Consider the following 18,219-nt stretch of genomic DNA (forward strand, 5'->3'; position numbering starts at 1 on the left):
CGCAGGACTCGATCCCAGGACTCCAGGATCACACCCTAGGCCAAAGACAGGGACTAAACCGCTGAGCCACCGAAGGATCCCCTAAGTCAGAGTTTAATATCACTTTTTGAAAATGAAAATGCAGTTCTTCTTCTCAAAAAAAAAAAAAGGCCCATTTCTGGGAAACACATAAACTGTTTGACCCTGAAGGCAGTGTAGTATAGGGGAGAGAGTACAATCTGGAGTCGAGGATGAAGCAGCAAGGGTATTAACATTTCTCTTCCCTTTTATTTCTCAAACATGAAGGAGCAGATTTGAGAGGGAAAGGGAATGAATCTGGTTTAAACTATTTGAATTTGAGGTGCCTGCCTGTGGGACTTTCAAGTGGAGATGTTCAGTGTTTATTTGAAAAGTATGGATCTAAAAACCCGAAAAGTATGGATCTAGAGCTCAGAATAAAGGTCTGAGTAAAGATATGTATTTTGATGATAACTGAAGCCAAAGAGTGACTCAGGTAGCCCCACCAAGGGATCCAGATTGAAAAACTGAGGACAGAATGCTGAGAAAGCTCTGGTATTAATATAACCATTCCAGGTCCCTTTTGGTAAGTGTCACATGGTATACCTTTTTTTATCCTTTGATTGTCAACCTATTTCTATTTTTGATTCTGAATGTCTTCTGTAGGCACCATATAGTTGGATCATATTTTTTTTGTAAAGATTTTATTTATTTATTCATGAGAGACACAGAGAGAGAGGCAGAGACACAGGCAGAGAGAGAAGCAGGCCCCACTCCCTTAGGGTTATAAGTTGCACTGTGCCAACAATGAGCACCAGATCCCGTGTGACATAGGCACCCATGTGTTATTTAATATGTGTGTGAGAAACAGAGAGAGAGAACTGTTCAAAAGATGGGATTTATTTTATAAATAAAATAATGAAATTTATTTATTTATTCATGACACACACACACACACACACACACAGAGAGAGAGAGAAAGAGAGAGAGATACACAGAGGGAGAAGCAGGCTTCCAGCGGTGAGCCCAACGCAGGACTCATCTGATTCTGGGATCACGCCCTGAGCTGAAGGCAGAAACTCAACCACTGAGCCACCCAGGCGTCCCTGCAATCTCTGCTTTTAAATTGGAGTATTTAAGAGATGCCTGGCTGGCTCAGTCAGTGGAGCGTGACTCTTGATCTTTGGGGTGTTAAGTTTGAGCCCCACATTGGGTGTAGACATTGATTAAAAATAAAATCTAAATAAATAAATAGGAGTTGTTTAATACATTTATATTTAATGCAATCACTGATAAGGTATAATTTATATCTGCTGTTTTGCTATTTCTTTTCTTTTTTCACATTAATGTTTTATTTTTTCATTTTATTTATTTGTTTAATTTAAATTCAATTAATTAACGTATAGCGTATTAGTTTCAGAGGTAGAGGTCAGTGATTCATTAGTCTTATATAATACCCAGTGCTCATTGCATCACATGCCCTCCTTAATGTCCATCACCCAGTTACCCTATTCGCCCAACTCCCCTCTAGTGACCCCCAGTTTGTTTCCTATGATTAAGAGTCTCTTATGATTTGTCTCCCTCTATGATTTAGCCTTGTTTTATTCCTTCCCTTCCTCTATGATCCTCTGTTTTGTTTCTTAAATTCCACATATGAGTGAGATCATATGATAATTGTCTTTCTCTGAGTGACATATTTTGCTTTGTTATTTGTTTTCTATATGACTTATGTCTTTTTTCTTCTCCTATTCCTCTACTGTTCCCTTCTTTTATGCCAAATAGATATTTTATAGTGTACCATTTTCATTTCCTTGTCATTTCTTTTACTATATTTTAAAATATATTCTCTTAGTAATTGTCCTGGGAATTACAGTGAACAACTTAACTTATAAAAATCGAGTTCAGATCAATACCAACTTAATTTCAAAACTTTGCTCTTAATAGCTCCATTCCCTACCCACTCCTTTGCATTGTAATTATTATACAAATCATATCTTCATACACTGTATGTACATCAACATAGATTTATTCATATTACTTTATGAAGTTGTCTTTTAAATCAAATAGAAAACATAGAGTTACAACAAAGTATATTTATACTGTCTTTTATGTTTAATATACAGTTGTTGTATGTATTTTAATCTTTTGTTGAAAGCTGGGTATTTAGGTAGTATAGCAACCCTGGATACTGATACTCCTCTCAGTGATCACTATTATTGTTTTATTGGTCATTTGTTTGTTTGTTGACTTGGTGGGACTAATTCTGTGAAGTTTATTTCCACCCCCTCCACACACACATACACATAGTGTGCATCTCTGATGTCCCAGCGCAGATCTTTCTCCCTTGTTTTTATCTTTTAATTTGGCTACTTAGGTTTCACTTGTGGGTTTAGTTTAAGTCACCTATTGGTCAAAGGCTGTGCTTAAGTTCCCTCAGCCAATTAGATTTTTACCCTTTATCATTATATATGTGTGTAGCTCCTCTCACATTTCAGTGAGTTTACATATTTTGCTTCTCTTCCATTCAGCCAGAGAGGTTTCTTTTCTGATTGCTTCCTAAAAGGTATATAGCCTAGGGCATTCACACATTCTTTCAGACTGCCAAGGATGACTGTGATTTTATTTTTAATCTTGGCTTTCTAGAAATTGTTCCTGGGTCAAAGTAGCTTATGATTTAGTCAGTGCTTGGTCAAAGGTTGTGTTTAAGCAATTTGTGCTAGTGAGTCTTTTGCCCTGTGTTTGTGGGTCTCTGTGTGGCTTGGGGAATCCCTTCAAGTCTGTTCCATGTCTTTAATTTTCCTAAGAGGATGCAGCCTGGCATATACACACAGTCTTCCTTATCTCCACAATTTTATATGATCTCAAGAGGGCTTTTATTGGTTATCTCTTTCCCTGGTTCTCTCTAGGAAACTTGTGACCGTTCTGACATTTTTCTCATATTAGTGATACTAGCCTCTCCACCAAGATCTCCATTGTTATTTGACAGTGCTTGTCAAAATGCATGGAATTTTCTACTACCTTTTCCAAATCAATTCAGTCCCTTCAGGCAGAGCTGCAGCATTCCTCATCCTTGTGGATATGAAAATCTACCCAATTAATTCTATAAGGCTTCATAAGACTTATACCAAAACAAGGAGGAATTCAGAGGTCAATATAAATTATAAATATAAATGCAAAAGTAGAAAAAATATCAAATTCAATATAGCATTTTAGTGATAATGGTCCCTATTTTTTTGTGCTAGCTGTATTAGATTAGCATCAATGTTATGGAGGCTATGCATGGACTTCCACTCCCCAAGGTTGACCTTGTACTAACACTGCTAAGTGCCCAAACTGACAACAAAATAAGATGATGAAGACAGTATTTCCTGGGGGTACAATCAGCCCCGTGGTGGTAGTATTATTATATGGGACATCTTTCATCATGGTGAGAAAATAAATTTTTCCTTAAGAAAATAAATTTATATTCCAGACACACATTTACCTTCTTTGCTCACAATGATTCAGTGCCATCATCCATTGACTTCCAGAATGGCTTAATCATCATCAAGCTATCCTATACAACATTGTCTCTGACCAAGGAACTCATTTAATGGTAGATGAAGTACAAAACAATGGAATCATATCAAAAGATTCACTAGTCGGTATTACTTACTTCATCATGCAGAAGCAGATTGCCTGATAGAAAAGTAAATGAATTACTGAAGGCTTACTTCTAGGAAAAGATTTTTCAGGTTGAGAGTGCTATACTACAAGAATACAATGGCCGCTTTAAAACCAGTGACTGATATATGGTAGTATGTCCCTCATAGTGAGGATACACAAGTCTGGGAATGAAAGGGTGGAGGAGGGAGTGGCCTCTCTCACTATCACACCAATTAACCCCAAAAAGATATATATATGTTTTATTTTATTTTATTTTATTATTTTTTTGTCTCCACAACCTTGAGCTCATCAGGTTTGGAGGTTCTGTTTTCCAAGGGATGAATGTTTCCAACACGGAATAAGGCCATGGTTCCATTAAATTCAAAGTTGAACCTGCAACCTGACCATTTTTATCTCCTTATGCAATTGAACTGAGAGGCAGAGAAAGAGGTTACTGTACTGGCTGGAGTGACTGAATCCCATTGTCAAGGGGGAATAGAATTGCTGCTATACGATGAGAACAGGAGAAGTATGCTTGGATCCCAGGTATGTCATTAGGGCACCTCTTATTATTCATTTGCCCAATAGTCCTGGTCAATAGGAAAATGCAGAAACCCAATAAAGATAAGATTGAAGGTTAGGGTCACTACATCAGGGAAAGAACTGTGAAAAGCCAAGGGAGATGTGAAATGTATTATTGGCTTTGGCCTCATGACCAGCTACTGAGGGGAGCTGTGGTAGCTAGGTGTATTTTTGTCAATAATTAGTTTTTCCTTCCTTTCTCTTATATGTGAAAAATATTGGAGATGGTTGTTATACATTAGGATTCAGGTGGAGATATGAATTAACATTACTCAGTGACAGTACAGAGGCTGTTGGGTCTTCTTGTCCCTTTCTCCCTGTAGGAGATGAGAGTTTCTTTATTGGAGTAAAGAAAATGGATGCTGAGTGGCTAAAGCGATGGTTATCCCGTATTTTACCTCACCTCCTGATCAATTTCTTGCCCCTGGGTCCTGTTCTGTGCCCTGGGAGGCTGACTCCCATGGATTGTATTCCCTGGGCATCATTCCCAGGTGAAGTCTCTTTGAATTTGGTGAATGGAATACACTTTCAGGACTTTGGAGGAAGAGAGAAGACAATTTTTTTCTTCCCTGTTCCCTCACTGATTTTGCCTCTGTTTTATTGGTAGTGACGGCTGATAAGTATACTGGCAGTAACAGGCTAAGACTTCAGCTCCTGCAGCAAGTCCTTCTTCCATGGCCCTAGTTCTCACCAAGAAGTCCTTCAAGCTTGAGGGCCAAACACCAGAAGCATTTTCATAAAACTCCAGAAAAAGACAAGGATGCCAGTTTTTCCACACTTTTTTAACATTGTTCTGGAAGTTACTACTTAATGCAATTATCAGAGAAGGGAATGTGATATTAATATTGGAAAGGAAGAGACAAGATCATTACTGCAAATGGAACAAATCTAAGAGAATGAACTAAAAACTATTTGAAACTTTAGGAATTCAAGATGCCTGGGTGGCTCATTGGTTGAGCATCCGCCTTTGGCTCAGGGTGTGATCCCAGAATCCCGGGATCGAGTGACACATCGGGCTTCCTGCATGGAGCCCGCTTCTCCTCCCTCTGCCTATGTTTCTGCCTCTCTCTGTGTGTCTTTTGTGAATAAATAAATGAAATCTTTGAAAAAGAAAAAAAAGAAACTTTAGGAATTACATAAAGAGGTTGGCTATAAAATTAACTGCAAAAGCCAACCACTTTTTTCCCCATTCATCTGTTGGAGGACATTGTGGCTCCTTCCACAGTTTGAAAAGCCAACCACTTTTGAATATAAAAACCATAAACGGAAAATGTAACATAAAGAAAGGATTCAACTTACAACAGCCATGGAAAAAAGTAAGCCACTTAAGAATACACTTAACAAAAAATCTGCAAGACTTATTCATTAATTCAACAAGTATTTATTGATAACCTGTGGTGTGCCAAGCAATGCTCTAGGAGGCAGGATTTTAAGGGAATGTAACAAAATAATATATTTTATGTCTAAATAAATGCATGTGAATAAGCAGGTAAATTATGAAAAAAAGTGATTTAGGGAGGCTTTATCCTCCCAGATATTAAAGCATATTATAAAGATACTATAATTAAAGCAGTTTGGTATGTAAAAAGAAAAAACGGATTCAAGGAACATAATAGAGAATCAAGATAGATCCAAATATATGTGGATACTTGGCTTATTTATTTATTTTTAAAGATTTTGTTTATTTATGAAAGACACAGAGAGGCAGAGACATAGGCAGAGAGAGAAGCAGACTCCCTAAGGGGAGCCCAATGCGGGACTCCATCCCAGGAACCCGGGATCACAACCTGAACCAAAGGCAGAAGCTCAACCACTGAGCCACCTAGGTGCCCCTATATTTAGCTTCTGATAAAGGTGACATTTTATTATTTATTTTTGTTTCAAGTTTTTATTTAAATTCTATCTAGTTGAGCAGCCTGGGTGGTTCAGTGGTTTAGCGCCTCCTTGGGCTCAGGGTGTGGTCCTGGAGTCCCAGGATCCAGTCCCCAGTTGGGCTCCCTGCATGGAGCCTGCTTCTCCCTCTGCCTGTGTCTCTGCCTCTCTCCCTGTGTGTCTCTCATGAATAAATACAAAACCTTAAAAAAATTATAGCTAGTTAACATACAGTGTAGTATGAGTTTCAGGAGTAGAATTTAGTGATTTATCACTTACATATAACACCTAGTGCTCATCACAGTAAATACTTCCTTTATACCCATCACCCATTTAGCCCATCCCCCTTCCCACCTCCTTCCATCGACCTTCAGTTTGTTCTCTATAGTTAAGAAAGTCTGTTTTGTTTTGCATCTCTCTCTTTTCTTTTTATAAAGGTGACATTTTATTTTTATTTTTTTAAAGATTGTAATTATTCATGGAGACACAGAGAGAAGCAGTGACATAGGCAGAGGGAGAAGCAGTCTCCCTGCAGGGAGTCTGATGCAGGACCCGATTCCAGGACCCTGAGATCATGACCTGAACCAAAGGCAGATGCTCAACCACTGAGCCATCTAGGTTCCCCATAAAGGTGACATTTTAAATCAGTGAGCTAGAGAAAGATGATTTGATAATTGGCACTGGACAATTTGCTATTTGGAAAAAGTAATTTCATGTGTTTGATAAAGCTGGAGAAAATGCATTCACAATAGCATTAGGATATTACTTGCTTTATTCACCATGTTGACATTTATACAAATGGTCCAAAAGTAATGGCGAGTAAAATAGCTGGTGCCTTATGGTAACAAAAGCAATGCCAACAAAAAATTCCATATGAGTCAAAAATTTAAAAACTAAAAAAAGTATATAAAAATTAGAAAATACAGGCCTTCCTAAGTAGGACACGTAACCCCAAAAATGTAAAGAAGTAATCGATAAATTTTGTATCATAAAGATTTAAAAATTCCCTATTGCAGAAGTCCAAAGAAAATTATAAACTGGGAATATATTTATATAACACTTATAATAGTCAAAGAGCTCATTTCAATAGTTTACAGAAAGTTCTTATGTATTAATAAGAAAAAGATGAGGAGCACCTGAGTAGCTCAGATGGTTTAGCATCTGCCTTCAGCTCAGGTCATGATCCAAGGATTCTGGGATGGAGCCTGCTCAGCAAGGAGTCTACTTCTCTTTCTCCCTCTGTACTCCCCCCATTTGTGCTCTCTCTATCTCTTTCAAATAAATAAATAAAATCTTTTTTTAAAAAGAGAAAAAGATGAAAAGTGTAATGGGAAAATGGGGAAAGCCAATTCATAAAGGGATACAAATGGTTAACAAACCTATGAGAAGATGTTTAATCTCATAATTAAAGAAACTGAAAATTTTTGGAGTAGAACATGGAATATATATGTCACAATTTACGAGGTAAAAGTTGGCAGCATGGATATAATTTAAGATGAACATCTAATTTGACCCGGTGATTTCACTTCTAGGAAATTATTGTAAAGAAGTAATGTCACAATTGTCAAAATATATGTGTACAAAGGTCTCCAGGTTATCATTTTTATAATAGATCAAGTGTGGGAAGAGACTAAATATCAATCAGTAATACATTGGTAAAATTTTGGTAAATCCACACTAAAGGATATTATTCTATCTGATAAAATAATGTACACAATATATTAGGTGAACAAATAGTTTGCATTCTATGACCCAAAATTATCTTTAAAAGTTATATGTGTATATACACTCACATACAATGTACCTACATATATATGTGTGTACACACACACACACACACACACACACACACACACACACACATATATAGTTGTTATTGATATATATAAAAAGTTAACAGTGATTTTCACAGGATTTATCCTAGGATTCAGGTGTGTGGATTATCATGGTGGTTATCAGAAAGGTGGAGAATTTAAACATTCTTATTTTCTACTTTCCTCCTTTCCTAGTTAATACTTGCTTTCCTTCATCTCATCTCAAACTCCCCCCTCCCCCGTAGCAAGGAAGTCTTCTTTGATCCCCAGACTCTGCAACTTCTTTTACTATATTAATAATGTTCCTTTCATTGACAATACTTTTTTGTTTTGTATGTGTGATTATTTCATTAAGGCTTGTTTCCACTACGAGAGCAGAATCAGTGTCTGTTTTTGCTTACTAACATATTCACAATAAGCACAGGGTTTATGGCAATTCTCTTTGGTTCTTTCTCCCTCCTAATATTATGATGTGGACAACTGAATTTTTCTCAGTCTTATATAAAGGGTTATGAAAGTGCAGCTTTTATTTATTTATTTTTAAAGATTTATTTATTTGAGGGGGGAATGGAGAGAGCATGAGTAGGGGGAGGGGCAGAGGGACAAGCAGACTCCTCACTGAGCAGGGATCCCAATGGGGGAGGGTGGGGAGGCAGCTCAATCCCAGGACCCTGAGATCATGACCTGAGCTGAAGTCAGATGCTTAACTGAGCCACCCAGGCACCCTGAAAGTACAGATTTTTACATCACCCCCCCCCCCCACACACACACACAATCAGGAGAACACATCAGAAACAAACAGTAAACTCACACTAAATGGTGAAATATTAGGGACAATCCCATTTACTTCAGGACAAGGTTGGGAGGCCCTCAATCATCATTATTCAATATAGTTCTGGAGGTTCTGGTCAATGCAATACATACAGAAAAGGAAAGAATAAGAGATATAGATATTGGAAAAGAGGAAATTTTTAAAAATCATCATTTGCAGATGATTATATATGCATACCTAGAAAAACCAAATATATCAACTGAAAAACTATCAGAAATATTAAGAAAGGTCACTAAAAATAAATATAATTATTTCTCTTTAGGCAATAATCTGGTAGCAAATAGAAGCATAAAAGGAATGTCATCCCCCCAAACAACAAAACAACAAAATACCTAAGAATAAACTCTACAAGTAATGGGTATAACCTACCTGAAGGAACAACATTTGTTGGAGATCATAAAAATCAACATAGGTAGACTCAATTTTTAAAGATGTTGGTTCTCAAATTATGTGCAAATCTGCACATAATGTGCAGATTCATTGCACATTATGTCACTAAATGTCAGCCATTTCATTCTGTGTATTGTTGCTTAACTTGGAACTTGACACATACATACATATACTTTTTGTATTTTTGTATTTGTATGAAGAAAGGTGGAAACTGTTAAAAGTGGTTGGTGGTGGAACACGAATTGCAGGGCACTTTCACATTCTACCTTATACACTTCTGCATTGTTTGCACATTAAAAAAAGAAATGTGTATAACGAGAAAGACAGAGCAGAGAGGGAGGAAGACAGAGAGAGAGAGAGAGAGAGATTTTTATTTTTATTCAGGGGATAGAACTTTTTTCCTGGCAAGTAGTTCTTAATAATTTTTTTTTTAAAAGCCAGTCTTTACTGGGAAAGCTGGCTATTTTTTTTTATTTTTATTTTTTATTATTTATGATAGTCACAGAGAGAGAGAGAGAGAGAGGCAGAGACACAGGCAGAGGGAGAAGCAGGCTCCATGCACCGGGAGCCCGACGTGGGATTCGATCCCGGGTCTCCAGGATCGCGCCCTGGGCCAAAGGCAAGCGCCAAACCGCTGCGCCACCCAGGGATCCCTTAATAATTTTTTTAAGTCATAGATGCCTGTGAGAATCTGATGAAAGCTATGACCCCTCTCTGCACTAAAATGAACATAGGTATGTGCATAGCTTTAATACAATTTCAGGTACAGCACAGAGGCTGCTCGTTGAGAAAGCCTACTCGAGGTTAATCAGTATGGTCAGGGGGGAGACCCCCTGGGGCCTGGGCACACATCTGGCCAGGGGGCAGCAAAGTGGGTGTGGGCTGCAGGCAGTGACCCTACAGCAAGGCTAGGTTCTCCCTGGGTGCCCTGTGGCAAGGAGGCCAGAGGTAAGAGGCCCAGCTGGCTGCGCCTCTCAAGCCAGGTGGTAGCAGCAGACGGTGTTAGGAGCAATGTTAATAAGGCACCAAGATCGAGGGCAGAACAGGCAGACCTGAGTGCTTCCTCCAGCCAGCAATCACTTCTTCTTCATGGAAACCCACAGCTGCAGGGATATGTGGGAACAGCAGTCCCTTCTACATCCCTGAGGGAATTTGGGAGGGGGGAGGGAGAAAGGGAAGAAGCCAAAGACAGTTACTCAAGTTGGTCCCATGAGTAAGGGTGGCATTTACCTTCTTGGTCACCTGTCCATGTGTACTTTTAGAGTGAGCAACAGAATCAAGAAGCTGAATGCAGGGAATAAGAGGTTTTGGAATACAGGAAAGGCAGGAGGGCAGCACCTTCCTCCCTCTCTTTTGACAAAGCCAAGAAACCAGACCATTTCTACATTCCTCACACCCTCAGCTGCCTCTGCCTTAGTGGACTGGAATCTAATCTAGGGGCAGGTGTTCAGCCATCAAATCACAAGGGGTTCCTGCAGCATTCAGCCACGACTTTGGGACGTTAAATACATGTGTTTCTTTAATCAAACAAGACAGGATTGTGTTGCTTTTATTTTATCAAATTCTAAGTTGATTCAAAAGTAGGAAAAGGAGTAGATCATTTACATTAAATGGCCCAAATTAAACGACTAAAGATTAGATCTCTTTGTGGACTAATTCATAGATCATATGAAAAATATTTTCAATTTTTAAACGGGTTAGTATGTTTGAAAGCTGCTAGTTGGTTGTAAGCAGTAGAAACATTTTTCTTGTATTATATGTACGTGTAATGTAATTAACGAGGCCTTTCAGGTTTTCCCTCCCACTTAAATTCTTTACTCAATTAAAAATAGGATCATTTTATTTTCTCAGTATAAAAGTAACGCAATACTGATTTAAAAAAATGAGCAGGAAAGTTTAAGAAAGTAAGACACTCCCACTACGTATATGCTTTTCTGAGATCTTTCCTCCCGTTTCATAAAGGAGTACAGGGAGAATGCTGGCCCTTCAGGGCTGGGGGTGGGGGAACATGAGAGAAGGGGAGAGGCAATTGGATAGGGAGTAGAGAAAGGAGAGAAAAAAAAAAAACTATTCCTCAAAGAGGAAAGAAAGACCAATGGACAAGGGAACAGATGCAGTTTCTCCCTGTTAACCAGAGAAAAGCAAATTCCAGCCTCAAGCAGCTCTCCTCGGTCCTTGGGATTGGCAGAAGGAAATGAGTGGCAGGACCTGATGTAGCCGGGACGGAAAGGGGTGGGCCTGCTCCTGCCGCACTGCTGGTGGGAGTGGTAATTGGGGTCTTGAACTCTTGGGTGACGTGGTCCTCACGTGAGCCGGAGCCGACGTTTGCAGACGCCCTTCTAATCCTGATCCTGGTTTGGTCCGGTTACTAGCTCCTTTTTGCCCCGAGGGCAGGCGGGCGGTGGCCAGGGAAGGAGGAGGAGGAGGTTACTGCCCGGATCCCAGCAGGTCTGTGTGTGGATGGGCACTGCCTTGGGGACCCCTGCGGTGCGGGTAGCGGAGGGTGGAGACCAAAGAGGGACAACGCCTGCTTTCTCTATAATCTTGCACTATCCCAGACCCAAGAACAAAAAATGGTGGGCGTCGGGGTCTGGATTCCAGGGGAGACCCCAGACCAGAGGGAGGAAGTCGGAAACTTTGGCATCCTGTGCCTTGAATCGGGAAGGGCAGTTATTAAGATTCTTGCTCTGTGTGCTGGGGCATCTACCAAGTCAGAGTCTTGGGGCTGTGCGTCTGTCATTCCCCGTGTCTTGCAGTAGTAGGGCGCTGTACCACTCAGAGCAAACGAGTAAAGAATCTGTTCTGAATCCCTGCTGGTCTACGTAAAGGTGGGATGGCCCCGCAGTCCCCGGAGGGGATGGTTGAGGTCCTTGCCTTCACTTACCCTTTTCTGACTCCGGCTATCTTCCCCTTATTTTATGTAGGAAAAAGGATGTGACGGGGCCCACAGGGAAAATGGCTGTCGTTGGGGGTGGAAATGCATTGGGAGGGGGGGTTCCTTTGGCTCCCCAGGTTCTCCCTAGTCCCTCGGCCCGCCTCCTTTTCCATTTGTTCCAAAGGGGGTAAAGGGGTGTGGTTTTTGCTAGGAAAATGGCCGACTGCTGAGGGTGGGGGCTGCGGGAGTGGGTTAAGGACGGCGGGCAGAAGAGGGCTGATACCCTCCAGCCCAGTGAAGTAGGGGTAGGGTTGAGGGGCCCAAAGATGAAATCCATTTGTCAACCAGGATCCTGAATTTGGAAAAGCTGGTGTTGGGACTCTCTGAAGTGCTCTTCTGTCCGCCTAGCTGACTCTGTCCTGTCGCTTGTGCGTCTGTGGATCTTGCACTTCAGGGCCAGTTCAACCCTAGAAGCAGGAAGAAGGGGAAAATTGCTCAGAAAAAGTAGGTCAGAGTGAGGGTGGTGGCACTATTTGGGGATGCTTGGGGGTGGAGAATTGCAAAAACTGCAAACCCGAGCGGGCCCCTGGACCTCCTCCACCCCCCCCCCCATCCACTTCGTACCATTTCAGGGCTTTCAAAACCAAGTGCTCTGCCGGTACAGGACAGAGAAGGAAGTGGCTGGGGGATGGGGTGTCTCGAGAATCCCAAAGTGGGTGGGGGTGGGGATAATCTTGCTCCAGATTATTCTTTAGAGTACAGTGTCGGGGGTGGGGGGGGTGGGGGGTGGGGCGTCACTCCGTCCGTCAGTCATTCAGTCCCAGAGTTGTCAGTCCTTAGGTTTTATTGGAGGAGGGGGAAACTGAGATTAAGGAGGAGGGAAATTGCCCCAGAGCAGTGGAAGTTGGTATACTGGATGGAGGGATGAGTGTCCTGGTAACTCTGAGATGGTGTGGGTGGCGGAGGCAAGGGCGAGTGCGAGACCTTTGTGCATTTTTCACCTGTCTTCCACTCTCCGCCACCATCCATTTTGTTACAGGGAAGGGGCTGTGGTGTCACTTTTGAACGAAGTGACTGACTCCAATAGTGTGGGGTCGGGTGGAAGATTGAAAGACATAAAGGAGATGGGGAAGGGAGATAATGCATTTCAAAGACACACCTCTGTGAGGAGGAGTGGATGGTTGGGCTGCTTAGGTAGGACAAGGGCTAGAGATTCCGGAGAGGGAAGTGTGGCCCATCCAGGATGAGGTCCTTCTTTCCCTTGAGCATTCAGCATCCTCTTCCCCACCCCTTTGTATGCAGCTTTGCAGGACACAGTGGATTTCCAGGCAAGGGAGAGAAGGAAGAAACTGCCTAGACCTGCACCAGTGTATGTCAGGATGCCGCTACCCCAGGACATCTGAAGGGGTAGGGGAGGTACGGAACTGATCAGAGACCTTAAATTTAACGTGCGGGAGTGGTGGGAACAGTTGAACAAAAGGTTGGAGAATCTGGAGGTGGGAACATTTTCAAAATTACCTTCCCAGCAGAAGAAAGGAATCAGTGATCCAGCTCTGAGTCCCTGTCCCGTCCTCATCCATTTGTTGGTCTGTAGTTCAGTTTGTGGGCATGTAAAGGCACAAAACAGGGAGACTGATGCCCTAAATCTTTCCTTCATTCCTAGCTTCTGTTGTATCAGCAGCTACAACAAGGCCTGCCAGCTGTGGCTGAAGACTCTGTCCCCAGAGCAATCCTGCTCCTCCACCCTGTTAAGAATTTGGCTCAGACATTCACCCTGGCATGGGCCGTACTCGGGAAGCTGGCTGCGTGGCCGCTGGTGTGGTGATTGGGGCTGGAGCCTGCTACTGCGTGTACAGACTGACCTGGGGAAGAGACGAGAGTGAGAAAATCTGGGATGGCGATGATGAAGAAGACGACGAGGAGGAGGAATCTATTGATATTGTAGAGACTGGGGTCAAGACTGGGAAAGGAGCTAAGGCTAATGCTGGGATGGGAACTGGAGCTAGACTTCAGGGTGAAGCAAAGGTCAAGGCTGAGGTGGGCATGGAACTCCAAAGTGGTTCAGATGTAAAGGCAGCAGCCCAGGTGGGGGCCCAGAGTGGAGGTGGTCTAGAGGCCAAGGCTAAAGCCCTTTTCAACACTCTGAAGGAACAGGCAAGCGCAAAAGCTGGGAGAGGTGCCAGGTTGAGCACTATCTCTGGGAACAGGACACTTGCACCCAGTTTACCCTGCCCAGGAGGCAGAGGTGGAGGCTGCCACCCCACCAGGAGTTCGAGGGTTGGAAGTAGGGCAAGTGGAAAAACCAAGGGAAGAACTCGAGGTAAGAGCACCAGGACTCCAGCCACCGCATGGCCTGTTCGCAGGGGCAAGTTCAACTTTCCCTATAAGATTGACGATATTCTGGGTGCTCCTGACCTTCAAAAGGTTCTTAACATCCTGGAAAGATCAAATGATCCTTTTATTCAAGAAATAGCCTTGGTCACTCTGGGTAACAATGCCGCATATTCTTTTAACCAAAATGCTATTCGTGAATTGGGTGGTCTTCCAATTATTGCAAAACTGATAAAAACGAAAGATCCTATTATCAGGGAAAAAGCTTACAATGCCCTTAATAACTTGAGTGTGAATGCTGAAAATCAGGGAAAGATTAAGACCTACATCAGTCAAGTATGTGATGATACCATGATCTGTCGCTTGGACTCAGCTGTGCAGATGGCTGGACTACGACTGTTGACCAATATGACTGTGACTAATCATTACCAACATTTGCTTTCCTATTCTTTTCCAGACTTTTTCGCTTTGTTATTTCTGGGAAATTACTTCACCAAGATTCAGATTATGAAACTAATTATAAACTTTACTGAAAATCCAGCCATGACCAGGGAGCTGGTCAGTTGTAAAGTCCCATCAGAATTGATTTCCCTCTTTAATAAAGAATGGGACAGAGAGATTCTTCTTAACATCCTTACACTATTTGAGAATATAAATGACAACATAAAAAACGAAGGGCTCGCGTCATCTAAGAAAGAGTTCAGCAGAAGTTCACTTTTTTTCTTATTCAAAGAATCTGGAGTGTGTGTTAAGAAAATCAAGGCATTAGCAAATCACAATGATCTGGTGGTGAAAGTTAAAGTCCTAAAAGTATTGACCAAACTCTAATTAGGGGCATGTCCCAAACAATATCGAAAGCATTTTTTAGTGTGCACTGGGAACAATGCATTTTGTAAATTCTTTGTTTTCCACTGTGCTTACATGGCAAAGAGATCCTTTCAGCTCTTATTTTGGGATAATGACTATCAAGGGTCATCAACAGTGATGTTACTTGGGGTGGCTGGTTTTAGGCTGGACCATTTTAACGAATTAATGAATACCAGAGCTTGTATAAAGAAAGCATTTACTGATTCCATCTTGCTACCTAGATTGAGATATTTTTTACTCTCTTCCTAAACTGACAGCAGATTAATCATAAACAAACTATACTTTTGTATTGGTTTACATTTCTTAATCTTCAACTTGTGTTTCATCAATAAAGTGTGTTTTAATCAGCAAAAAAAAAAATGTATCACATCCTTGAGTTTATGATCTATTTTGAGAGTTAAGATGTATGGAAACAAAGGCACACTAACAAAACCACCAGCCTCTAATCATGGCCAAACCCTTCCCGGCAATGCGGAAACTTCTATAGGCAACAGTGCTCAGGTGAAGTTTTACGAAGGGGGACAGTTAAGTAAGTTGGGCTTGAAAGGATAAAAATGGAGATGTTTGGAAAACAACTGGTGACTTGGGAGACAAATTTTGTGCTAGGTTAAATTGTTATGGCACAAAATAGCACCACTGTATTCACAGATCATAATATAGACTTCTTTCCCCCATAGTTTGGTATTGCTGAAGTTAGTATGCATCTGACAGTTGATGGCATCTTAACATTGTGCCATACTGTAATTAGAAATATTGTTTTCCTTTTGTAGTGGCACGTAAAATAATGATGTATCTAAAAATCAAAGACATCTTAGATCAGGGAAATTATGCTTCTAGTCAGTGAGAAAAATGTAAAAGGATATTTAATACTTAAAGGATGCATTTGCTCCATAGCGAGTACATTATTTTGTACTGATATAGGTTTTGCAGTAGTTTGAGTTAAGGGAGCTGGCCAAAGGTTGAGGAGGAGTCAATCAAGCTCCCTCTACTGAAGGAATGTTTAAATCAAGGGAATCTATGCTGTTGTGTCACTGTCATAATCATATTGCAGCTTGTGATTTAGAGACAACAAAGCAACATTTAATCAATCTCATTAAATTCATGTTAATTAAATTTTTTTTTAGTTTTATGGTTTGATTGATTTTTAATTTCTGAGTTTTTTTGTTTTAAACTTTATATGAGAGTGAAAGTTGGTAGAACATGATGCCCCCAAATATGCTCCTTTGGCATAAAGATTGTTTTGAATTAAAAGCATTTGGAAAATAGGTATAAGAAAGGCGCTCTGACCTACCCTTTTCTTCCTGAAGGCAGGAGAAAAAAATCCCATATGAAAATTATCTTCCCCTATACCCAGAGGAAAGATATATTTCTATCACCAGAGATAAGGAGCTGAGGCTGAGAGAACTCTGTACGAACAGATCTTGCTAAAATAAATTTTATCTTCCTTTAGTATCCTCGTATTTTGCTTTTACACAATTGCCTGTCTTCCTTCAACCTGCTATATAAGCGCTTAGATTTTGCCACTTGTTTGAATCTTCATTACCTTATGAGGACTCATGTTATACAAAACTTATGTTAAATAAATTCATATGCTTTTCTCTTGGTTATAGTGATAACTTCAGACAAAACTAGAAGCCCTTGAATTTTCTCTTTTTTAAAGAATAATATTACTCCAATTTGATAAGCAACGCATTTATGTACCAGATATGTATATTAATGAAGAAAAAGTGGGGTGGTATCTACTGTTTGTCAGCACTGATTGGCATTTTATATGCTTTCTACCTTCTCCATTTGATCTCCTCAATAATCCTGTCAAGTAAATACTATATTTTTATTACAGAAGAAATGAGACTTGGAGAAGTTAGGTAAGTTTTCCGAGACCATTCCATTAGTAAGAGGTAGAACCACTAGCCTTCCAAACACGAACAATTGGTTGCTTTAAAATTGCTTTGTATGGAACCAAATGTCTGTATAATGCCTCTATTAGATATTTGACACAAAACTCTCCTTTATAGAAGACACAGATGGAGATGATATTCTTTATGTCGAGTCCGTAACTTTATATAGATACCCACATAGCAAGGTATAGAAGAAAGAGTAAAGTGTTGGGAGTTGCCAATAGGTGAGGTTTAGATGAGAAACAGAGAAAAGAATATTTATTAACATGGTGCTCCTATATGTCAGGTAGGATGAGCATTTTGGGTATTGAGCACCTTTGTATTGATATGTTCAAGTTGGGGTGCTGAGGGACTTTTATAAAATTAGATGATACTGTAAATACATTTTCAGAGCCTGATTTTAAAATTTTCTAATTTTCCCCTTAAAAAGTATTTATTGGAGATGCTTGAGAAAGTAGAGATAATGATACTTATTTTCTGACTAGATGTGTAGCTTGAACATCTAAAAAAATATTCACGGGACACCTGGGTGGCTCAGTCAGTTAAACCTCTGCCTTGACTCAGGTTGTGATCTTGGGGTCCTGGGACTGAGCTCCATGTAGGGCTCCCTGCTTAGCGAGGAGTCTACTTCTCCCTCTGCCCCACTCTCCTGCTCATACTTTCTCTCAAATGCATTAAAAAAACCTTAAAAATATTCACATCATTAGCTTTGCGCAGTGGCAGTATCGTAGCCAACGAGGTTTATCCGAGGTGCGATTATTGCTAACTGAAAATATTCACATCAAGCCATGTTGAATTTGGGGTGCTGAATGACTATTATTACTTAACCTCATTTTATTTTATTTTTTAATTTAAATTCAATTTGCCAACATACAGTATAGCACCCAGTGCTCATCCCATCAAGTGCCCTCCTTAGTGCCCAACACCCATTCACCCCATTACCCACTCCCCTTCCACAACCCTTTGTTTGTTTTCTTAACCTCATTTTAAAGGTGGGTAAAAATGAGGTTAAGTAATAAAAAGCCACCATAAGGCAGGGGCATAGGCCTGACTAGCATCCATCTGCTCTTGGCAGATTTCTCCTCCTCTCCTTCCCTCCCATTTTTTCCCCCTCTC

General features: G+C 40.7%; 1 protein-coding gene and 1 pseudogene across 6 annotated transcripts in view; both read left to right on the plus strand.

The window, feature by feature from the left end:
• ARMCX1 (armadillo repeat containing X-linked 1) overlaps positions 1–15,565 on the plus strand; it is a 32,817-nt gene extending 17,252 nt beyond the window's left edge. For 3 of the 6 annotated variants that reach the window (XM_041741416.1, XM_041741414.1, XM_041741415.1), the window contains 2 exons: positions 13,310–13,423; positions 13,671–15,565. In XM_041741416.1, the coding sequence (XP_041597350.1) occupies positions 13,787–15,166 (1,380 nt within the window). In that variant the 5' untranslated portion in view covers positions 13,310–13,423; positions 13,671–13,786 and the 3' untranslated portion in view covers positions 15,167–15,565. Of the gene's footprint in view, positions 1–11,346; positions 11,581–12,355; positions 12,512–13,309; positions 13,424–13,670 lie in introns of those variants that run through there. The other 3 variants (XM_041741413.1, XM_041741412.1, XM_041741417.1) reach the window with 3 other exon arrangements.
• A 2,243-nt stretch (positions 15,566–17,808) lies between these two features.
• On the plus strand, positions 17,809–17,967 carry LOC121483742 (annotated as a pseudogene).
• The last annotated feature ends 252 nt before the right edge of the window (positions 17,968–18,219 follow it).

This window comes from Vulpes lagopus, chromosome X (genome assembly GCF_018345385.1).
Source record: "Vulpes lagopus strain Blue_001 chromosome X, ASM1834538v1, whole genome shotgun sequence".
Classification (NCBI taxonomy): domain Eukaryota; kingdom Metazoa; phylum Chordata; class Mammalia; order Carnivora; family Canidae; genus Vulpes; species Vulpes lagopus.